General features: G+C 38.5%; 1 protein-coding gene across 1 annotated transcript; it reads left to right on the plus strand.

The window, feature by feature from the left end:
- Positions 1-983: 983 nt before the first annotated feature.
- On the plus strand, positions 984-24,436 carry LOC134214833 (transmembrane ascorbate-dependent reductase CYB561-like). Its single transcript, XM_062694133.1, has 4 exons — positions 984-1,192; positions 23,011-23,240; positions 23,306-23,669; positions 23,731-24,436. The coding sequence occupies exons 2-4, from the start codon at positions 23,030-23,032 to the stop codon at positions 23,897-23,899; spliced, it is 744 nt and encodes a 247-aa protein (XP_062550117.1). The 5' UTR covers positions 984-1,192; positions 23,011-23,029; the 3' UTR covers positions 23,900-24,436.
- The last annotated feature ends 1,226 nt before the right edge of the window (positions 24,437-25,662 follow it).

The raw sequence follows: 25,662 nt of genomic DNA on the forward strand, positions 1-25,662 counted from the left end.
TCAGAAATCTATCATGAATCATGTTTTCACAATGAAATGTCTATCTGTTAAGGGGAACTTCTGCCTTGTCAAAACCAAACCCTGTTACAAACCACTTACTATTAACTGAAGCGTACGTGTACGTGTTACTAACAAATGTTTCATACCTTTTGACGTAAACTACGTCTAAGGGGAAGACTCGGATACAGGGTGTAAAATGGAAATTTCGAAATTGGGGACCGTCACAAAATCATGTAAGATTTGTAACATTAATAGGTTATTTATATCTTTCAAAGGATTTTAAAGATTTATATATCAATCGATTCGCAAACTCTCCACCAATTTGCCAGTAGTATTAAAACATTTGAAAATCAACGCTAAACTATTGAAAAATTTAATTCTTTCATGCATCATACATCTCCTAGGCAGCGCGTTCCAACCCTCGGTAATTGCTTACTTTTAGGATATTATCGATTGTGGAAAAGGGGTGAATGAATGGGGTGGCCCAGCTGCTAGACTGTGGGGTCCCTACTCTCACATAGAGTGGGAGATGCTGCTAAAGCCGGGTAGTAATGTTCTATATAGAGCGGAATAATTGGTTCAGTGTTCTATATTTGGTTTTATGTAGTTTACGTCGAGCGGTCGTGTCTTGTATACAACCTCAATTTTTTTTTGTGACTCAATCAAGGATTACTCACGAGTTTCTTACAAGTCACTCGTGAGTAACATACAAACATTCAAACATTCAGTCAATCATTTAAACATTCAATTCAAACATTCAAGCATTCAAACATTTAAACATACAATTACACAAGCTTCCTTAAAAACCAGAACATGCCAACACAGTCTTTTATACATATGAACCATCTAACGTCTCTTGCTTCAACACCGCCGCGTGAGAGCCATTTTACAGGCGGCAGCGTGCTCGCTTCGCATTTAGGTATCCGAATGTTTTCGATGGTTGTGTATTTTTTTTCGCAAACGCGAGACCAACCCACCCAACCATGAGTCAGTGTTTATCAGCGCACCGAGCACATCAGTTTAGCGGTGTGGTATTCGCGAACGACGTCGCGGCGAAGCAACAGGCGGGTGGTGTCCGGAAGAGTTCAGTGCAAATCGCGAGAGTGTGCGACCATCCATCCGAGCCAGACTAGTAGCCATTTTTTGCCGAAAACAAATCACACCCGACTGGGTCTTTATTTTATCTTTATCGGTAAGAATATCGGGCATTGTTATGCACACTTGGATTACAAAAGGGGAAAGTATTTCCTATCATCGATAAGATTGTCGCGAAGTTACGCGTATAAAAAACAGCCAACCCGGCTGTTCAATACCATATGTTCATCATAGCATCACCGTCAGAGCTACTGTCGTGGCAGCGTCTGTAACAAATGGGAAAATACTTTAACCCAAAGTGAAATCGGTAACGCTTGGCGGATTTTTCGGTGGGTTATGGAAAATAATGGGTTTTCAAGACGTAATGGGAGGAACAACTGCGATGCGATAACGCGATAACTATCCACATACCTATGTCTATTATTATCAATTTTTCATCCAATTTTTTTGATTAGTAGTGAAACAAAATGTATGTGATTTTGTTGTTATCTTATTTTTTCCAAAAAGGCACAAATAAAAAACAAAAACATGCATTGTGCAAGGCCTTGTTTTCTAATGGGAAATTAGATCATGAGATGAATAACAAAATCGATTTTCCTATCACGAAAATTCAGCAACAGGTTGCTATAAGAGAAAAAGGTTGCATCGGCGTGGCGTGTGGAAAACTTTAATGGGTTTCATTGTCCAGTATGTCAATCATGTACGGTTTGAACCTTTGGTGGGAATGTGCATTATAATGAAGGTCATGCCTATTTGAGTCATGGTGTGTTTGAATTATGTTCCCTTCTCATAACCCTTGTCTTGCATGAACATTTTTTCTAGTAAATGATATCGTGTACTATACTTACGTGCCTCACCGTGTACGAGAATGTGGAGAACGCCGCGGCAAACTCATATGTTAACCGTAGAATAATATTTAATTTGTGTGCCGTTCAATGAAGTTGATAGGCAATTCAGCACGCGTTTATCCCAGAGTAAGCTGCTCTAGAATAAGTGAAAATGGGCATTGTCGCGTGGCGTCACATAAAGGGAAGACTTGGATACAGGGTGTAAAAAGGAAATTTTAAAATTATGTCATATTCTAAATGTTCTACTTCTTCTTCTTCTCCTTATTCTATACATTCCAAATTGAACAGCCTGGTTTCAACTTTTTTTTTAAACTAATTTTATTTGCTAATTTTCTTATACATGCATTAAGCTCTTAGACTAGGTGTTCCGTGTTTCCTTAACACTATCATCCTTATTTGCTATGTTACAGTTTTAGTTATTATTAATACATTTCAATTGCTTCTGGTAGTTAGAATTTTTCCTCTGGTTTAATTGAACCATGTAGGAATTACAATGTTTTCAACATAAACTAAACTTAACCTATTTTATACTAAGGGTAAATACAAGGAGCTAATCGTTGCAATGGAAGATTGCAAAGATTTTTGTCTAAAATTAGAAATTATTTCATTTGACATTTGTTGCAATGTCTCAATATTAGAAATTCTATGGCAATTTCGGGAACATTTTCAAAATTTTATTTTGAATGCGTTGAAGTGCCTTCTTTCTGGTATTGCAGCAACTAGTTCATATTGGCACAGCATACAACATGGCAGGTCTAAAAATTTGTTTGTAAATCAAAAATTTTGTTCTTAAGACAAAGTTTTGATTTTCTGTTTATAAGTGGATATAGACACTTAATATATTTGTTACATTTGGCTTGAAGGCTTTCAATGTGATTTTTAAAAGTTATTTTTTGATTTAGCAGAAGTCCTAAATATTTAGCTTCGCTAGACCAATTAATTGGAACCCCATTCATAGTGACAATATGTGTTAGAAGGTTTCAAATAAGAAGCTCTCGGCTTATGTGGAAATATTATAAGCTGTGTTTTCGAAGCATTCGGGGAAATTTTCCATTTTTGCAAGTAAGTGGAGAAAATATCCAAACTTGTTTGCAATCTGCTACAAATGACACGAAGGCTTCGCCCTTTGGCTGAAAGGCCCGTGTCATCTGCAAACAAAGATTTTTGACACCCTGGTGGTAAATCAGGTAAGTCAGAAGTAAAAATGTTATACAATATGGGTCCCAGTATGCTGCCTTGGGGAACACCAGCTCTTACTGGTAATCTATCAGATTTAGAATTCTGATAGTTTACCTGCAGTGAGCGATCTGATAAATAATTTTGGATCAGTTTAATAATGTACAGAGGAAAATTAAAATTCATCAATTTTACAATCAAACCTTCATGCCAAACACTGTCAAATGCTTTCTCTATATCAAGAAGAGCAACTCCAGTCGAATATCCTTCAGATTTGTTGAGCCGAATTAAGTTCGTAACTCTTAATAACTGATGAGTGGTTGAATGCCCATGGCGAAAACCAAATTGCTCATAGCATAGCATAGCATATGTGATTGTACAAATCGTGGGTGGCTATACAATGCTCAATTAAGCAATCTACTGTATATTGTCGCAAATTGGTACTTGGGATTAGTACCTTTTCCTATACAGTAGCAGTTGTATACCTGGCCACGTCCTTACAATCAAGGAAGGAAGGCAAGGAATGTTAGTTCAACATCTACTAGTGAATACTACCTTCATAGATGTCTCGAGAAGGAAAATTTGTGTTAGTGGGTAAGGTGAATAATATGGAGCTCTATTTGACAATATAGAGCGTTTGCCAATAACAGTATATGCTGAAAATATATTAAAATATGTTCATCAATTTACTTACGAACCGTCCAAAGGAGGACAAAGTAACCTGGATTTCACAAATGTTTCGCATTACACCCAGGTTTTTTTACACGGTTTGGTTTTAGTCGTTTAAGACTTTCAGCGTCAATGAAACAACGAGTCAACCCCACGAAAAAAATCCCAAAAAAATCAAAGAAAACTCAGGTGGCATTTGAAAAGCTGTGAAAGTTCGGGTTAACCGAGAAATTAATGAATTCCAACCGTGTAAAAAAAAACTGGGTGTATATACAAAACACGTTCAACCGCACACTTATTCACTGAACATTAAAATCAGAACCAAAAACTCGGATTTTACGAATGCTCTAAATCCTACCTGAAACACGTCCGATCACGCACCAATTGTTTACTCACTCGGCTTCTGCTTACTGAGCAGAAACACGACAAAACAGGCACTGACGGCCGCGCAATGTAAAACACAATATTTCGGCAAATCGCGCGATCGTTCTGCCGTCCGAAACAAGAGCTAACACGCACTGAACTAATTAACTTTATTACCGGCCGCGCAATCATTGCGAAAACCAAATTGCTCATCAGCAAAAATAGAATTGTCATTAATATGAACCATCATTCTATTTAAAATAATCTTTTCAAACAGTTTGCTTATTGAAGAAAGCAAACTGATTGGGCGATAACTAGAAGCCTCAGCTGGATTTTTGATCGGCTTCAAAATTGGAACAACTTTGGCGTTTTTCCATTTATCTGTAAAGTAAGCCAATTGAAAACAATTGTTAAATAAATTAATCAAAAAGGATAAAGTGCTCTCAGGAAGTTTTTTGATAAGTATATAGAAAATACCATCATCACCCGGGGCTTTCATATTTTTAAATTTTCTAGTAATAGATCTCACTTCATCCAAATTAGTTCCCAACGAAGGGTCAAAAACATTATCTTGGTTGAGAATGTCTTCGATGCTCCGTGTAACCTGATCCTCAATTGGACTATTGAGACCTAGACTAAAATTATGGGCACTCTCGAACTGCTGAGCAAGTTTTTGAGCCTTTTCCCCATTTGTTAATAAAATTTTGAGGTTTTTAAGAATTTTCGTTAATTTCCAAAAGGGTTTCGAACTGGGATCCAACTTCGAGACATTATTCTCAATGTTGGTATTTCTCAGAATAGCGAAACGTTTTTTAATTTAATTTTGCAAATCTCGCCAAATAACTTTCATTTTCAAATTTTTAAGACGGATCAGTAGCTGAAGATTGTCGTCAATAATAATGGAGTTGAATTTAATTTCACATTTAGGAATTGCAATGCCTCTGGCTTCGACAATTAAATTTGTCAAAGATACGAGAGCATTATCAATATCGCTTTTGGTATCGAGAGGAATATCAACATCAAAATTCCTATCGATATACGTTTTATATAAATCCCAATCAGCTCTATGATAATTAAAAGTAGAGCTGATTGGATTATAAATGGCTTCTTGTGAGATTTCAAATATCACAGGAAGGGGATCAGAGTCAAAGTCAGCATGAGTTACCAATTGGCCACACAGCTGACTTGAATCCGTTAAAACCAAATCAATTGTCGAAGGATTTCGAGTGGATGAAAAACAAGTTGGGCCATTGGGATATTGAATAGTATAAAATGCCGCAGAACAATCTCCAAATAAAATTTTGCCGTTGGAATTGCTTTGAGCATTATTCCATGAACGGTGTTTGGCATTGAAGTTATCCTGGTTGTAAGTATTCAATTAACATCTCCTAAGTTATTTATAAATTAAAAGTTTTTTTATGCCCACCATTGCTAGAGTATTTTTTGTGTGTGGAATAAGTACAATGCAATACCAAATTTTCAAAACAACGTATCTGCTTTTATAAACAAAGATTCAATCGTTGATTTGTCGAATCTGAGAGCACTCCCACGCAAACAAACACCATTAATACAGAGATGCAGACTTCAGCTACCTCCTGTTGATGATCAGATAAAGTAGTTTTGAAAATTTGGTATCGAATGGATACACTATGCCCACACACGAAAAACTCTGCTCGTTTCGTCCTGAAAAAAAAACATGTAGATTTTTCCACCTAAAATTCACGTTACTTTTACCTGATGTTCCGGTAGAGTTCTCATTCTAAAGTGATATTAAGAAGCAGCACATGATTTGAAAAACTCTGTTTATGTATTGCTCCAATTACAAATATATTTGCGACATTTTAAGTAATTTTCCCAGAAAATATACTCGTGCATGAGATGACGATACGGTGGTGGTGATTCGGTACGAGGTTCGCGAATAAATTTGCACATCCTACAGGACAGCAGCGATGCCGCTTGTTTCACTGGCAGCTTTCAACAGAGCACTACATAATATAATTTTATTGTTTTTCATCGGACCGTTGGTCTGTTGTTAGGTCGGCTTCGGTTTGACAAAAAATTTCAGCAACTTTAGCAACATAATGTTCTTCGTTGATTTGCACCCGCCGTTCGACGGCATCTAGATTCTTGGACACCATCGTCACAAAAACTTTCAGGTCGTTATTATGTTGGTTTTCCAATGGATTCCGTATTCATCGACAACTTCAGAAGGTCCATAAATAAGAGCTCCCCTGCCGGGTTTATTGTTTGCTTTTGATGCTGGTGCATTGCGTCGCAAGCCGTTGGCGATTGAAGTCTGTGAAATGCAAAAGAACTATAATATTCTGGGAATAATTTAAAATAGAAAAAAAAAAACTTACCTTGTTCGCTTGTTATGCTCGGTGCAATAGAAAGAAAAGAAAGATTCTCCGTCAGCCATAAGGGTTTCTGACTTAATCATTACCAAAAGATTAAATTTAAGGAAAGAACTACAATGCATATATTGAAAGCAAGCAAGCCTAATTTGTAAGCTTTGGAAAGAATAAAAGTCTAAAAATGTTAAAAAAGATTAAATAATAAGCTAAATAGCTTCTTCATGTTTCTCTATATATAGAGCCACAGAAGAAGAAGAAAAAAAGTAATGAAGAAATGCGTAATGATGAGTGAAAATTGAGAAACCTTATTGCGAAAGTGAGAAATGAAGAAGTCTCTCACTCCCTATTTTTCACTTCTAACTTCACACATCTATTTTTTACAGTGAGAAGTGAAGCGTGTCGTTGCTTGTTTCTTATCACAAATTTCTAACTTCTTACTTCGCACTTCTCCATTTTTATAGCGGGAAGTGAGGAGTAGGAAGTAAGAAATCAGAAGCTTGAGATAAGGAATGAAGAGTAAGAGGCGAGAAGTCGAACTTTTAACTTCGCACTTTGTTTTGCTCAAAGAAGGCAGAAAGAAAAACATAGAACGAAGAAGGATAAAACATGAAGGTAGAAGGAAGATAGTAAAGGAAGAACTGACTACACACTTCTCACTTCTTATTTGTCTTAATGACCATTCGGCACAATACCACCTATAGCGTATGCAATGAGCTGATTTTAACTGCAAATAACACGTAAGAGGTTCTGGCTTGAACATGCTGGTTTGCTTTCGGTTTGGTAACAAGCGTAGTTAAGCTGGCAGAGCAATTGATTTCAACTCCAGAACAATTTGGAACACCTATAACATCTGCTTTAGACATATTAGAATAGTAAATCATTCGTTGGGCTTCCGACACTTACACGGCTATGCTGGCAAGCTCTATGTAGGTTTGGTAGCTAACCTGGGAGACCAGATTATGTTAACTCCGGAACAACTTAAAATATCGCCAATAAATTTATTCGAATGGTACTTTACATGCTTAAAATTATCTGTTGTTGTTGCCCCCTTCAAATATTATTTTTGGGCGGAAAATCCAAGGGGGGAGGGTCAAGTGTATGGCCGGCTTCCTTCAAAGCGAGTGTCACGTCATCAATTTTTTACCTATTCCTTAATTGGCCTACATTGGGACACCTGACCTGGCAATAACGGAGTAGCAACCGTGGGCGGTCAATCATGCTCATGCTCATGCAGACATACTGCAACGAGGTAGTGATCGGATTCAATATTTGCACTGCGGTAAGTGCGTACGTTCGTGTATCGGAGAAGCATTTACTGTCGATTAGAACGTGGTCGATTTGGTTTTCCATTTCTTAATTGGGTGATTTCCACTTGGCTTTGTGGGTCTACTTGGGGGGGAAGAAAGTGCTTCGGACTACCAGACAGTACTGACACAAATTCCACATAATTGAATCACATTTACTAACCTTGGCTTGGTAGGCTCGTAGGAAAAATGACACTTCAAGAGTGACGTATATTTTATCGCAACATGTTGGAGTACAAAAGTAAGCATGCTGAGACCGTACAGCATCGTCTCGATTCAGCTTGTGCGAAGATAGTACTTACGTCACATGCTTACATTCAAACTGAATGTTTACATGCGTGCTGAGCCTGCCTTGTTTTTTGTATGCCGTGACCGTGATCAGCGAGACACCTAGAATCTATATATAGCAGGTCTGAGGTGGCTGGCTTTATGTTCAACGATTATATCGACCAGCCCACTTTTAGTTTAGCCTTACCCAGCACTTCTTAGCGTTAGCGAGAGATACTTGGAATGAGCCCACCCGCATTGCCGCAAAGCCTTTCCGCAACCGAATCGCGGAGTCTTGGGTCTCGACGTTACATTGATCTCTCCATGCGTCTACCAGACTCCAGTTTCGGTTATCTTATCCAGGCTTCTACACTGGATAACTGAAACTAGGGGGATGACCGAAACAAACATCTCAAGTACTCAGTCAACTTTTTATACTCAGAACTCTTCTGAGCAGCATCCCGCTTCAAGACGAGAGTCATCTCACCTTCCCACGTTCAACGGTTGCAGTTGACACTCCCTCCTAGGCGAAAGAGCTTATCATCGCTTCTCATAGCCTTCAATCCTTCAGCGTATCTTTTACCATCAGACTTAACGATAATCGCTTCACCTAGGTCTTTTCGCTTTCCACGGCCATTGGAAGGCGTAACTTCACTATGCCCAGGGAGTCGAGAATGTTTCCCACCTGACAACATCCTAGACCGGACTGCGAATCGAACTCACTATCTCCGGATTCGCAATCTTACGCCTTTGCTCGCAAGGCTAACTGGAGACCCCAACCATCCATCATTCATACCGCGATAACCACATGGCAAGATTGGTCGCGCACGCTGCCAGAATGTCGGACAATGACCCGGTTGCAAAAATGGTTTACGATAATAATCTGACAAGCACAGGAAGGCGTGGTTCGCAGTCAGAAAGGTTGATCGATCAAGCGGAAGACGAGTTTTGGACGCCCCGTAGACTGCGTGGTTTTCGGCGTGTGTCTATACACTGGTGGAAATAAGTATAAAGGCAAGCTCGGTTTTCATACAAAATGGCCATGTTCGGAGGACAGTATCTCGATTCTCAGCGATTTGATTGTGCTGATTTGATGCCAGCAGGCCTAAAATAACTTGATTTTTTATTGCATAAAATTTACATTTAAGCATATATTCTGCTTATATGCGTTTCTGTTGGAAATAATTATAAAAACAGTTCTGTTGTACGGAGCAATTTTGTCAAACAATTTTTAGTTTGTGGGGTTAGAAATTCAATAATCTTAAGCATCAACTGCTTTTTCGAAAAACAATATAAAAATCGAGATATCATGTCTATTTTGTGTGCTTTTAAAATTCTTACCACGTAAACCAAGATTTTTTTGAGAAACGTCCTTAATTTTTGATTTATAACAAAAATATACTTCATTTCCTATACCACACGGTGTGAAATTTCAATGATTCTACTTTTTCTCACGTTGACAGCTGTTGGTCTTCTCCTCCCCTATTCACTCAAAGATCGAAAGTTTAAGTTGAAATAGGTGCCTATTAAAATTTTAGTCAAATCGAATCGCTACGAATCGAGATTTCGATCCTCAAACATGATAAAAATGTATGAAAATCATGCTTGTCTTTATACTTATTTCCGGGAGTATAAACCATATAAACCGAGTGGGAAAACAATCATTCATGTAAATACGGCACAGTGAATGCTCTTCGTGACATTTATCAAAAGTTCGCTTTGAAGTGATTCTAAAGGCCTCTACGTATACGATATTTTAGCTACAATACAAAGATTGTCGCTCCGGTTCTCTTCGTTCTGATGTCCGAAACACGTTGGGTACAGAACTGTCAAATCGTATGGAATTTTCCTTCATTGACATTTAGCGCTCTATACTCAAAATGCGACGAAATGCGAAGGTCGGTGGGTAGTTAATTTAATTGTTATTTAAATAATTGTCTCTTGGTTCACGCAGTTGAATGGATGTGTAGACGTTCAATTCGCGTGCAAGTCAAGAGACTTGGTCACATGAACCGCCCAGAGCCCAAATTAGATGTATGACATAAAGATATTTTTTATCAAGTGATAACGCTCGTGGCCTTAATAGCCTATTACCGAGGCTTAAGTCTTTTTATCAATGACAAATGAAATAATTTCCCAATGTAAACAACACGTCACAATTTAACGTGGTATGAAAATGACAATTTTTGGGTTTTACCAAAACGATCTACTCCGAATATCATGATAGGTATTTATGATGAATGCGAAAAATAGCCAGACAGTAACAAACAGCGGCTTTGCTTCGTCGCGTGACATTTTTGCATCATAAGCTGATTGATCGTTGCAGATTGATTACACCGATAAGGCAAATGTCCGCCAACTGTATTAAAACTACAGACAATTGCTGCTAATTGCCGTCGAATTTGCTGATAATTACTTATCTGTTACTTCTGGATCGATAAGAAGCACGCCTTTTACCGGGATATCCCAAATAACATAATTGGCATTTGAGGGGAAATGGGGAATAATTAAATTTCAAAATTTCCTCTCGATTTCAGTTACACAAATTTCATAAAGTTACATCATATTATAATTTTAAGTAACCCATTTAGACTACAAACTGTATCACTTGATAAGCTATATTTCAATATGAGATGTCATGTATCTTACTTCCTCTGAAAATTTTATGTATGAGGTTTTATATGAAGGTAAAATTTGCGCCATTAAAAAACACGAGGTCATCGTTTTCGACGCGTTTGATCTTAAAACTGTTTTAGTCAACCTGCTGTAATCGACAGCAGATTAGATTACACATTTCTTCCGCATTTTTTGTGAATGGGTATTTTATTACATGTCATCGATTTGGATTATAAGCAAACATGCAATGATGGAGTGTGACTAATTTAAACGGGTTATGTTATTTTAGGAAGGTAGATATTTCAATTTGGTTTTTCCCATCAAATTATGTATCCGTAGGTAAGTTGGAGCAGGTAGGAGCAATAGTACACAACACAGTTAGATTGCAAGCGCAAGGTGTCTACTTCCTGAAAAAAACTTGGAAACCCTGGAATTATCAGGGAATTTCTGACACCATCATAAGGTTCAATACCCGGTAATCAATACATCATGAGTAATACTCTTTCAAAAGATGAAAATGATACACAACTTCAAATAAATGTAAAATGTCAATGTCATATCATACAATTAAAAATGTATTAAATATTTATGGATCGTTGCTTCGATCTATGGGCAAAAAAAAGGTAAAAAGGAATTCTCGGAGAAATCTAGGAACTTATTCGGGAAATCAATTAGGGATTGCCTAGAAAACTCTTTTCCCGGAAATTCTTCAGGAATGTATAAAAAACAAAATTACTAAGGATGTTTTGAAGCTATTTCTACGACGGAGTCTACCAAATAAATGAAATTGTTAAAAAAAGCAATTCCTGGAGGAACTTCCGAATTACTGGATCAATTTTTAAGTGAATTTTTGATTTTCCAAAGAAATCATCAAAATCAAAATATTCCTGGAGGAATAACCAAGATGAGTACCTAAAAGAATTCCTGGGGGTTTTTAAAAAAGAATTTCAGGAGGAATTTTCGAATGGATTTTTGAAGAATTCCTGAAGGAAAACCTAAAGAGATTTTTGAAAAAAAATCCGTATGAGTTCCTAAAAAAATCCAAAAGAATTAAGGAAGCATTTTCCAAAGGTATTTCCAGTAGAGGCGTTAGTGGCGCTATAACCAATAAAATTATATTGCCAAAATATGCTTATAAAAGCTTAGCTTTTAGGTTGTCCATCTTGTTGTGTAGTGCATGTGTAGGTTTCATCACCGAGATTGGTTTGACATCGGTACCGGTACCACACAAACTGAATGTTGGCCACGCGAACAGCAACGACATTTGCAATCTCATACTTTTGCATCAACTATATTTCCGAACGAATTTCTAAAGAAATTTCCAAAGGAACTCCTGAAGTAGTTTCCAAAGAACTCCATAAAACATTTCCGAAGAAATTGCGAAAGGGATTTCTACAGGAACTCGTAAAGGAATTCCCAAATGATTTTCTGAAAGAATTTTCGTGAAAAGTTCTAAATGAATTCCCGAAGAAATTCCCAAACAAATTTTCTGGACAATTCCTTAAAAAGTTTTCCCAAGTTTCTCTAAAGAAATTACCGAATTAAAACCCAAAGAAATTCCTACAGAAATTTCTGAAAGAACTCTAAAATAAATTATCAAAGAAATTTCTAAACGAATTCTTGTAAAAAGTTAATGCTGAAGAAATCTCCAAAGTATATTTTGCGGAGGTATTCCCATGGGATTTTCTAAGGAAATTTTTGAAGGAGCCTCTAAATGAATTTCCAAAGAAATTCGTGAAGGAATTGCCAATGGCATGTCTAAAGGAGATGTCTGAGGAATTTCGGGAACAATTCCATGGGTCCGCGACGTTAGGCATAAGTACTTCTTCTTCTTCTTATTGGCATTACATCCCCACACACTGGGACATAGCCGCCTCGCAGCTTAGTGTTCATTAAGCACTTCCACAGTTATTAACTGCGAGGTTTCTAAGCCAGGTTACCATTTCTGCATTCGTATATCATGAGGCTAACACGATGATACTTTTATGCCCAGGGAAGTCGTGACAATTTCCAATCCGAAAATTGCCTAGACCGGCACCGGGAATCGAACCCAGCCACCCTCAGCATGGTCTTGCTTTGTAGCCGCGCGTCTTACCACACGGCTAAGGAGGGCCCCTAGGCATAAGTACGTTAGGCATAAAGACGTTAGGCATAATGGACGTTTGGCATAATTCTGCCTTCTTTATGTCATGGGCTGTTCTTTGGGTCAGTTTATGCCTAACGTCCATTATGCCTAACGTACATTATGCCTAACGTCCGTTATGCTTAACGTCCATTATGCCTAACGTACTTATGCCTAACGTACTTATGCCTAACGTCTTTATGCCTAACGTACTTATGCCTAACGGGGTATAACCCAATTCCATGAGGTGTTTTCTAAAGTTTTTGTAAAGATATTTCACAATTTCCCCTGAAGAAAATTCCGAGGTAATTATCAGAATTCTTTTGTGAAGAAATTTTGTGAATCCTGAAGGAATTTTTGATTGAATGGCTGAAGCAATTTCTGGATGAACTTGCTAAGGAATTCCTAGAGGAATTTGTTGGAATATCAGGTATCAGGTATCAGAACGTCGGCTCCAGGGGCACGTTCACCTCAATTCGGGAGATTTGTGCCATCGCCTTCACAGCCTTTCTTATCACGCACCTGACGGAAAAGGAAGTGAACAAAAAGGAATGGAATATGAATGGGAAAAAAATGGGAAGTTTGGGAAAGGTACCCTTGAAGAGGGCATACAACGTATACAACACGTACAAAAGCTCATAGCTCCTTACCACAACGGGTTATGAACAACAGAATACTTTGAAGGATCAGGTTTCTGTAGTCAATTTCACTTAGTAAGTGTTTACCAAATATTTGGAAACGCAGTTGCGCATAAACTGGGCAGTTACATATCAGATGATAAGAAGTTCCATAATCGGATTCACAACCATCACAGACAAAGGATTCAACACGTTGAATATTTGCCATGTGATAGTTGAGTCGGCAATGACCTGTAAAGGCCTTGACTAAGACACTGCAATTCTGTTTAGACAGATTAGCTAAATAGTTAGCTACTACCGGAGATGGCTCTCGGATATACAATTTTGTTTGTCGACATGAATCCAAATTACTCCAATACCGTTTGTGCTGAGTGGAAGCCCAAGAGCTAATCAAACGCTTCACCCAACACTTAGATATTGGAATAGCTGGCTCAGGACCAAAAAAGTCTTGTGATGCTCCAGTGCGAGCTAACTCATCAGCCAATTCGTTTCCAACTATGGAAGAATGGCCAGGTACCCATATAAGGTGCAATGTATTAACTGAATTCAGTTCCTCTATTTGAGTTCGACATGCGATTACTAACTTCGACCTTGAGTTGGCCGAAGCGAGGGCTTTGATAGCTGCTTGACTATCTGAACAGAAGTATATTACTTTTCCCATTATGTGTTTCTGCAGTGCGGATTGCACTCCACACATAATGGCAAATATTTCCGCTTGAAAGACAGTGCAGTGTCTACCCAGTGAGTGGGACTGTTCCAATCTTAGCTCACGCGAATAGACACCTGCACCCGCTCTATCTTCGAAGAGGGAGCCGTCAGTATAACAAACAATGCTGTCCGACATACTTCTCTCCAAATAGCCAGATGTCCACTCATCCCGCGAGGGGAATTGTGTTGAAAATGTCCTATAAGGAAAACTACTAGCGAGTGTGAGATCACTTGGAGCTAGTCCTCTGAACAGTCAGGAGAACAGTCCTCTGTCCCAATCAACCTTGAGTTGTAACAACGAAGTGTGTGTAGAACTGCGGTTTACAGGATTCTCTTCCATGAAACCGAGAACCCATAATCGGTAAGTACAAGAAAGTGCTTCTTGTTTGAGATGTATGTGTAGTGGGACAACGTCGAGAAGAACCTCGAGAGCAGCCGTGGGAGTCGAAGAGAACGCACCAGTCATTGCCATTAGGCACATCCTTTGAAAATTGCCTAATTTAGACTGAATTGTCCTCACTTCACCCTTTTGCCACCACACAAGACATCCATAAGCCAAAATTGGTCGTACAACTATTGTGTAAATCCATTTGATATATTTAGGTTTAAGACCCCAAGTTTTACCAAAAGTTCGTCGGCATTGGCCGAAAGCCATACATGCCTTTTTGACTCTGAACTCAATGTTAGGAGTCCAGGAGAGCTTGGAATCAAGAATTAGCCCCACATAATTTACCTGATCCGTTACATTGATTTCATAGTCAAAAAGATGTAATGGGCGAATATCATTATTGTTACCTTTTTTTTCGGTAAAAAGAACAAAAGATGTTTTATTCGGATTAATCGAGAGGCCATATTGGCGACACCAATTTTCAACTACCTGAAGAGCGTTTTGCATCAGGTCGATTAAAGTAGTAATACACAAACCGACTATCAAAATTAGATAGTCGTCGGCAAATCTATAGATAGGAAAACCGCCATTATTGAGTAAATCTCAATAGCGTATCTGCAACGAGGTTCCTCAAAAGCGGAGATAATACTCCCCCTTGGGGGCAGCCACAGACACTTAATTTCCTAATCGCTGCTTGACGTAATGTCGAGTAGAGATGTCGGTTTTTAAGCATCTGGTGAATCCATTTGGTAATTATATTAGGTAGCCCATGACAACGTGCGGTGATGAAATCCTTATCCTTGACCTGATACAAAGTGTCACACTAACAGGTTTCCGTGTCCCATAAAAATAAACAAATTACAAAAAATAAACGTGCGGCTTCCAATATTGCATCGAAAGACACGTTGTCAAAAGCACCCTCAATATCTAAGAACGCACCCAAGCATGATTGCTTTTGAGCAAATGCTTTTTCGATGTTGTAGACAACCTTGTGTAGAAGAGTCACGGTGGACTTTCCAGATTGGTAAGCATGTTGAATAACATGAAGAGGCATGTTTGCCAAATAGTCAATAGTTTGATATGCTCAAAACCCTTCTGAAGAAGAACGGGATAGATCCCATCTTCTCCTGGAGATTCGTAAGGAGCAAAACTATTAAGAGCCCATTGAATCGATTCAGTAGTTATGATTCTACGAGCCTGAGCCCAAGACCCATAACTACATGAAAAGACATCAGGAACATCCGAAGATGCAATATCTACACATCCAGGGAAGTGTGTATCAAATAAGTGCTCTAACGCTTCTTCGTCAGAAGAAGTGTAGTCGCCATTTGGCTTGCGAATCTCGCCAACTTGGAAATCCTTGGATCTCGCAAGAATTTTATTCAATCGAGTGGCTTCACACAAATTGGAAACATTTGCACAAAGGTTTTACCAGCCGAATCGTTCAGCAGATCGTAGAGCCTTCTTGTAAGCTTTGCGAGCCAACTTGAAAAAAATCCGTCCCGGCCGAATGGTGTCTGTTCCAACTTCTTCTGCACTGCTTCCTGAGTTTTGCCAATTCGGAATTCCACCATGGGGTTCCTCTTGAGGTTTTCACAGAACGCAAAGGGCAAGCTTCTTCGAAAGCTTCCACGATATGCAACGTTGTAGTATTAACGGCATCTTCCAAGCCGGTAGGAGTTTCAATGGTTGGTAGATATCCATGAAATTTTGTCGAGAGCAACTCTGGATAGAGATCCCAGTTGGTTGAATGAGGATTTCTAAAACGCAAGGTCTGAAAAGAAACATTCAACTGATCAAAAGATGTAGCGATGATCAGATATGGATTCCTCATCTGACACATGCCAATTTGTCAACTCGTGATTGATTCTATTGGAGCAGAGAGTTATGTCTAATACTTCTGCTCTATTAGATATCATAAAGGTTGGGCGATTGCCTATGTTAAGTAAACCAAGTTCGGTACTACTTAAGTATTCCATCTTTATGTCGTGGGCTGTTCATTGGGTAATTATGCCTAACGTCCATTATGCCTAACGTCTTTATGGCTAACGTACTTATGCCTAACGGGGTATACCCCAATTCCATGAGGTGTTTTCTAAAGTTTTTGTAAAGATATTTCACAATTTCCCCTGAAGGAAATTCCGAAGTAATTCTCAGTATTCCTTTTTTGAAGAAATTTTTGAATTCATACTTTTCGATTCGAAGGAATTCCTGAAGGAATTTTTGATTGAATGGCTGAAACAATTTCTGGATGAACTTGCTAAGGAATTCCTAGAGGAATTTGTTGGAATATCAGGTAGTGTGCGATGCTTTGCAGTAGATCGAAGATGGATAAGAAGCAGGCGCCGGTTAGTTGTAGTTGCTCTTTGGTATAGATTAAGGAATATTGTGGTTGATGATTTTATACTGTTGTTGAAATAAAGAGAACTGCAGCTGCTGGCAGAAGTTCCAGTCAGTAGCCTGCCGTGAAGTGAGAGGAAACTCTAGTATTGTTATTCTTTGTGAGAGGGTTCCCCTTTTCTACCCAACAGGTTATGGGCCCAGGGACGGCTCCAGATCTAATTCTTAGTGGTATGAATCGACCATCGCCGTTATAGTAGTGGGACATGGATTGTTTATTTATTTCGTCAAGCATTGTAGACTACAAACACATTGTTTCACTTAAACACTATCTGTTTTAATCACTAGACAACTATTATGCTATACTATTCATTGTTTTCCTCACTAGCGTGTTAGACATTGATATGTCGATGACCTCACAATATTTATTATATATGTTCATCATAGAGTTGAGCGGTCCATTTTTAGCATAGGATGTGCGTTGCAGATTTAGTTGAAATAAGTCACGATTTCTCAAGGTACGCGTAGGTGCATAAAAGTTCAAGCCTGACAGAAGGCTTTCTGCTTTTATCTGATGTGAGATTAAACCATTAACGAATGTTACACAACCAACTTCTCTTCTTTTCTTAAGTGTTTCGATATTAATTAGTAGGCACCGAGATTCATATGACGGAAGCGGTAGGGTTGACCAACCTAACTTTCTAAGAGCAAAAAGCAATAACTGTTTTTGTACTGATTCGATTAGATTTGAGTGGACTTCTTGATAGGGTGACCAGACAATGCTACAGTATTCTAATATTGATCTGACGTAGGACACATAGAGTGTTTTTATCGTGTAAGGGTCATTGAAATGATAACTGAAACGTTGATTGAATCCAAGCATGTTATGTGCTTTATGAATAATGACGTTATAATGGTCTACAAAGGTCAACTTGGAGTCTAATAATAACCCTAAGTCTCTCACTTTTGTGCATCGTATAATATATTCGTTCCTGGCCTAGCTTACAGGTAATGTTTTGTAATATCTGCTTTCTAGTAAATGAAATTATGCTACATTTTTTCACATTTATATCGAGAAGGTTTTTTGAGCACCAGTTATAAAAATCGTCAATTTCTTGTTGAAATACGGCTAAGTCAGCATCATCACAAATTTCCATGTACAATTTCATGTCATCGGCATAAATAAGGACTTTAAGGCGTTTTAATATGAGTGTTATATCATTAACAAAAAGAATGAACAATAATGGACCTAAGTGTGATCCTTGTGGTACACCAGAAGTAACTTTAATTGGCGAAGACAATTTATTATGGAAGCGCACTAACTGTGTTCTATCTCTAAGATATGATTCAATCCATCTAACCAAATATTCCGAAAAACCTAATCGCTGAAGCTTAAAGAGTAATAAAGAGATGTCAACTCTATCGAAAGCCTTACTGAAATCCGTGTTCAAAGTTTCAACCGAGTTACCTCTATCCATTGCAGCAAGTGAAAATGTCACGAAGTCTAAGAGATTAGTGGCAGTGGATCTGCCTTTAAAGAAACCATGTTGGCGATTTGTGATCAAGTGCTTAACCTGTTCAAAGAGTTTCATGTTCACAATAGATTCAAACAATTTCGGTATACATGATATAATTGCAATGCCCCGATAATTTTGTACGTCTGAGCGTTTGCCTGATTTGAAAATTGGAAGAAGATAAGATTTTTTCCATAAATGTGGGAATACTCCATGAGCTAATGATTTATTAAAAAGCCAAAATAATGGTTTTACAAATGAAGTAGCTAATTGTTTTAGTAATAAAGGGGAATTCCATCGGGTCCAGGACCCTTGGACGCATCTAATGCTTCTAATGCTGTTACAATTTCATGTACAGTAATACCGGATATTGAAATATCATTTGTCTGATCAGGTAAATAATGAAAATAATCACGATCAAAAACAGCACCAAGAGGTTTGTAAGTGCTTTGGAAAAAATTCGCGAAATAATTGCAAATGTCCTGGCTATCATGGCTAACCAATTCTTTAAATTTCATGCATGATGGAAAAGTATCCGATTTCTTTTTCTCTTTGACAAAGTTAAAGAAGGTTTTAGGATCCTTTTTATATTATTTTCTAAAATCCTATTATAATTTTCGTATGCTTTTGATATTTGATCATCAAGCTCCCTGCATATTTCAATATATTGTTTCAGATTATCAGAAGTTCGATTTTTCCTATATGTTTTATGCATTTTTGTTTACGATTTCTTAGATTTCTTATCTCACGAGTGAACCAGACCGGATTCTTAGAATTGTTGAAAACTTTTTGCGTTTCTTAGGTACTAGCTCATCTACTAACGCAAACAGTGTTTGATTAAAAAATGTAGACTGCTGTTTATATCTAAGTTACTATTGAGTATTGTTTGCCACTCAACTGCGTCAAGTTCATTTCTCATTTTATCAAAGTCACAATTGTTGAAGTCATTCACCATTTCAAATGCACATTTATTCGGGCGAGTGCTGGCAGAATTTATTATTAATGAGTATTCAATTGCTGTGTGGTATTGTTCGTTTTTCCACAAAAGATGCTGGGCCTTATCAACATTGAAATCTTCCGTACAGTTAGTGAAGAGAAGATCTAAATGGACATTACGGTCGTTACTGACATGATTCACTTGATTTAATCCCAACTGACTAGATTTATCAAAAAGTGACTGTAAAGTTTCATTTTCACTAATGATAGGAAGTAGCAAAGACATATTATCTTCATCTGCAATAAATTCAATTGAGTTTTGATTAAAGTCACCGTATATGTGAATTATATTTACTGAATCCATGTCACTCATAACTTGTTCTGCTGTATTAAAAAGCTTTTCATAAGATTGCTTCTTTGCAAATGAGAGAGGAAAATAAACTGACACAAATATATGTGTCTCATGGCCAATCAAAACCTTTACCCAAACGTCGTCAAACTCTTTAAATTTTTCCGTTTCAATTAAGTCGGAATCAAATGCGGTATTTACAGCAATTAGTACACCACCACCCGTTTTTTATCAGTTAAAATTAGGTCTCGATCACATCTAAAAACATTGTATTTATTACCGAACACTTCCTCATTTTTTATACTTTCTGTCCAACTAGTTTCAGTACCAATTATAATATTGTAAGCGCATGTACATACTTTATTGTGAATTTCATTAATTTTGCCAGCACCTCGCATGCGGTTAAAATTTTGACAGTATATTAAAATTTCATTAGGGACTTCGTGATCATTTTTACTTGCTACCACCGTCATGTCAGTGATTCTGTCATCGTCACTTATGCTATGAATATTACATTTAATACATGTAGATTCAATACCTTCCTCTAAGGAGTTCGTCAATTCTGACAAAAACACTGGCAAGCACAGGACCCAACCAAGCGCATTGAGGATTGATTAGGAGTATTGGATGTCGTTGGACGGTCAGAAGCAGTATACGGGTTCAGAATTTCTCCTCTCTGGAATGCAATTGGTCGATACAGTGTTGGAGGCGGACGCGAAAAACGTTCCTTAGCAGCTGCAAGTAACTCTCTGTCCATCGGTAGGTTAAAAGAATGGTTATCGTCATCACGAAGGGCGAAGTGGCTTCGTTGAGTTGTCATTTTATTATTACTGGTTCTAATAAAATGAGGCACTCTGATGTGTGGACTTGGTGTCGTAAATTTATTAGTTTTATTACGATCATTCTTGCCATCATTCTTAAATTGCTCAGCATAACGTCGTTGACACCTCTTTTCTTTGCTTTAGCTTTCTCAGATAATCGTTGCTGGTTCAGTCGACGACGCTTACGTGCATCGTAATCAGTCCAATCGGCTTTCCATATTTTCATAGAACCAAGAAGCCGCCAACCCGAGCTTGTTTGGAGCGATTCTGATTCAGCTTCCGTTTCAGCTAGTTCTTGCAACAAGTTTGGTGGTGATTCTTTAGGAATAAGGCGAGCAGTGCCAATATTGGCCTCCAATGTGTTCACTACAGTCGCCAAAGTTTTTACTTCATTTAAGATATCACCTCCAACAGAAGAGGCCAGTGATTGTAACTCAGTCAAAGCATGTGATACTATTTGTGGCTGACTTGAGTTATGTTCATTGCAATGAGCAGCCATATCCATAGTCAGACTGCTCAGCGTTTGAAATTCACTACAAATTTTTTTGAATTCTTCTGTCAAATCTTTTGTCAGATCCTCCACGAAATCATTTATATGCTGTTTAGTGGAGTTCATAGAAATGTTCAGCAGTCCCGTTAAATGATTTTTTATTGCAGACAGCTCATCAGCTGACCTATCTGTTTTACTTGTTGTCGGGCTGTTTTCAATTAAACGTGATTATGATGAAACAGCATTTGATAAGTTGGACGAAGTTGTTTTATTTATGCACGCAGTCGTTTCTTTGAGCTGCAACTCAATATTGTCAAACAATTCGCCAACTGCACTTAATTTCTTCAGGTCGGAAGCCACTCGAAGATTAGCATCCGTTTGTTCTTTTATTGTGTCAATTAACTGCTGCTGCTGGTGGAGTACCTTGCGGGTGTCTATTCCTGACTTCAAGTTATGCTGGCAGTCGTCGCACAGGGGAACCATGTATGACAATATGAAATTTTCCTGATGCCTCTGCACTCCAACGCATGCAGCATGGTAAGTTTTAAAACAAAATTCACACTTCCATAGGAACCGGTCGTCGCTGATATTGCACGATTTAACACTGCACTGCATTTAACTGAACGGCCGCGCGCGACAATTGAAGCAAAAAAATAAAAACAATAATAATTAAAATAAGTGCAGAGCGCTTAAAAATGCGTCCACAACCGACGGCTAATTAAACTCGATTGGCCACGTAAGTCGTGGGATCTGTAGCTGCGCACCAAATCCTACGCGCCAAGCTGAATAGCTTGTCCAGAAAGTTACTTCCTGTTGCAATGTTCAGCATTCTTCAAGATGTCCGTTCGCCAGCGCCGTGAGCTGGTATCCCAGAAGCGTTTATGCTGGAATTGCTTCCGCACTGGACACCAAGGCAGGAATTGTACATCCAAGTACGACTGCCGAAGCTGTTATCAAAACCACTCCGGTCGATACGTCCACATGGAAATTTCCCGAAGTTCCATTAGCCGATACAAAACTGTTTCCGGGAAGTTACCCATCCAAGTACCCGGAATTTTACCACGGAAGAAAATATTTGTGAAGAATTGTTTTCCACTACCACTACTCGCGAATCGTCGGGTCGTTACGTCGTTTCCTTAAAACTCACCCGCGATCCGCTCGTCACCCTCGGTGAATCTCGATCAATCGCCGAACGCCGTTTCGCCGAGATTTATCCCAAGGAGTGTTTACAGAAGTGTTTACTTCTTCTGTTGAAACAACATGAAGGCCCCACGATCTTCTGGCTCGATCTAGCTTCGTGCCACTTTTGAAATGTTGTCTTGGAGTGGTACGAAGTTTCCGTATAGAAAAGCTGCAGCCAGATGTTGTACCGAACCTGATGAGTGGAATTAAGCGTAAGGTGCAATCGTACGGTTATGTTAACATAATTATTATGTTAAGTAATTTTCTGCAGCTTTATTTCCGTGATGCAATTTGATGTGAGACACATTTTACAAGACCAGCGTCTGTTTCATAAGGTAGCTCGACAAAGTATGAATGAGATTTTACAACTTGCAACCTTTTGAGCAGATGTGTCCAAATCATCATATTGTACCAAAAATGCAGTACTTGTGGCAGGATCTCAATTCTTTATCCAAGTACCGTAGTAAAACCTACATTTGAAAAAAGCTTTGAAATCTATTGAGAAATGACGCTACTTTTTCCTATTTGTAATTATTAGTCCATTGAATTTGGTGCCTTATATCCTATTCAGATTATGCCGTTTATTATGATAGTTATCGTGTCAAATATTATAAAAAGAAAATTAAAGGTATGGGGATTGGCATAAAGTTATTCTTTATCATGTTATTTATTATCATAAATGGCGTCATGCGAATAGGCTACGCGAATGAAAAACTACACAGATGATCTTTAAAATCTTTCTAACAAACTTTCATTAAAAACAGTTATTTGATTCATAAGAGTAATTTAACTGTTGCTTTATATATTTGTTCTTATTTTCTCATACATAGCTAAAGTCCCACAGAAACTATGGAAAGCAGTAGCCCCTCTCCGTCGTCGTTGAACAACTTCCGCATAGTGTACTTGATAACGCAAATGGTGGGTGCAACCATCGTCATTCTGATGGGATCCTGGGTCGGGGTTCACCTTGGAGGTTTCGCATGGACGTCGCGCCCGGCCATCGAATTCAACTGGCACCCGCTGCTGATGTCAATCGGAATGATTTTCCTGTACGGAAATTGTAAGTTTTTTTGGTAAATATTAGACGCCACGATGGAATTGTACTCATGCCCCAACCTTTTTCAGCCATGCTGGTCTATCGGGGATTCCGTTATGCCCGGAAGAAGCCACTAAAAATTACTCATGCCGTCATTCACGGGTTGGCGTTCGTATTCACCGTCGTTGCTCTCGTCGCAGCATTCGATTCACACAATTTGGCCACGCCTCCACGTCCGAATATGTACACGTTGCATTCTTGGATCGGACTGACCGCGGTAATACTGTTTGCGCTTCAATATGTTTTCGGATTCACTGCTTACCTGTTTCCGGGGGTGCGTGATTCTCTCCGATCCACATACATGCCAGTTCACGTGTTTTTCGGGATTCTTGGATTCATACTGGCTGTGGCTGCCGCATTGACAGGACTTTTGGAGAAAGCTATATTTTCGATGTGAGATACATTTTTTTTGGATATTTAATCGGATAAAATAACTATTCTATATATGTTTCAGGCAAAACTATTCAAGCCTACCACCTCAGGCAGTCTTGGTGAACATGATCGGAATGCTGCTAGTCGTATATGGTGGATTGGTGGTGTTCCTGGTGACTGAACCAATGTACAAACGCAAGGCATTACCAGAGGATGTAATGCTGCTCACTCACAGCCCTTCGTCACAATAGACCCTAACGCTAACCCACTAAATAGAATCATGCTAAGTATACTATCTCCACTGTTAATCCGTAATATAGGTACAACAAAGTAAGAATATGTGATGTGCAATCGTACTTAAAACCTCAATAACTATAAACGTTGCTACAAGTAAAATATATTATGAAATGTCGTTTTACTCGATCATGTGCACAAAGCTAATGGAGTGAAAAATTTACAGCCAGATTTTTTGCTTCAAATCTCGAACACGTCAAAAGAAAAATTTGACGAGTGCTGAAAATGTAACAGTTAATAGCGGCATAATTTTAATGAATTAAAAAATTAACTTACGTCGGAACAAAAGTTGCAAGGTGTATTTGTTAAAATGCTGATGAACCAGATGTTATTTTTTGATAGATTGATAACCAAAGTATAGATGGGAAAAGACTAAAAAGATAGTCATGTATATGTATACAATATTATCTCAATATATTTATGTGATAAACCCTATATAAAAACTATGGGTATCGTTTTCATTGAAGATTGTAAATATAATGTTAACGGAAGACATCGATATAATCGCACTATAATTAATTTCCCTTGAAAGAACGGATCATTTGTCTCCTACGGCTTATTAATTCTAAAGCGTTTACGTATCGCACGATGAAATCGACAAGATATCACTTTACGGGTTCTTGAAATTGACACCACATGAGCGACGCGACGGTTGGTTCGATGGTCGATTTGATCCGCATGGTTAACCACAGATTCACGCTTCAACGTATGCATGTTGTGGTTTTATCATTTAGTTTAGTTGATATGAACATGCAGTAGGCACAAATTAATTTATGATTGGATCAGATATGATTGAATCAGTTATTATTATCATATCTGAATAGTTTTTGTTAATACAATTTTACTGCTTTTGCGATCGAAACAAACTCTTCTTATATTGTAGCTGACGAGGCGAACACGATCCTCACCACACAATGGTAACACGCTAATCAATGCTATAATAATGAACTGCCAGTTTATGTTACGTTTAAATTGAGCAAGGAGTTGATCAACTCAGTTAAATTCAATTGACTTGTCAAATTCTGAACATGGTCAACTTTCTTTTTGAATTCAAATGAGTTGAATGACAGCGTTAAAACTACAAATTTTGTTCATGCCAAGCGTCTTGCCACTGGCGGCGCCAGAGTTCTGGTAATGATGGGTGTCGGGTTTTCTTCTTAATTCACTAAAATAATTATCTCTATACCTACTATTATGCTGTACCGTACAATGGGGCTCCAACATTTTTTGGGTAATTGGTTAATTTATAATTTGGCGTCAGTACTAGAAACAAATGCTGGGTAAAGCGTACCATTGGTACTTCGCGTACCTGAAAGAATAAAATAGACCCCAGCTCGCGGTTCTTAGCCTCTTACCCAGCAACTCCTATCCCTACATCCTCGTGGCGCTGGCCGGGATTCGAGCAACCTTAGCGAAGATCGGGTAACCAATCCGGGGGAACTATGGTCGTATGCTGACAGGGAGGGGGGTTTGCTCCCCTTCGGAGGTGCAAATCTTACTGAGCGTCTGTTCTCCATGTTAGGGGTGGCTGATCATCGTCCCGGTGTCAGCGAGGGACTCTAAGTGAAACTGTGCACCATGGTCCACCGGAAATTTGGGGGTTTGGTGTCAGGCCCTGCAAGCCAGCCTTTAAAAAACTCACGCAACGAAAAATCAACAAGAGAGTACGGACCGGAACCATCGGCGAAGACCACTGCGTCGAAAAGGGACTAGCGATTGG

Source organism: Armigeres subalbatus, chromosome 2 (assembly GCF_024139115.2).
Source record: "Armigeres subalbatus isolate Guangzhou_Male chromosome 2, GZ_Asu_2, whole genome shotgun sequence".
Classification (NCBI taxonomy): domain Eukaryota; kingdom Metazoa; phylum Arthropoda; class Insecta; order Diptera; family Culicidae; genus Armigeres; species Armigeres subalbatus.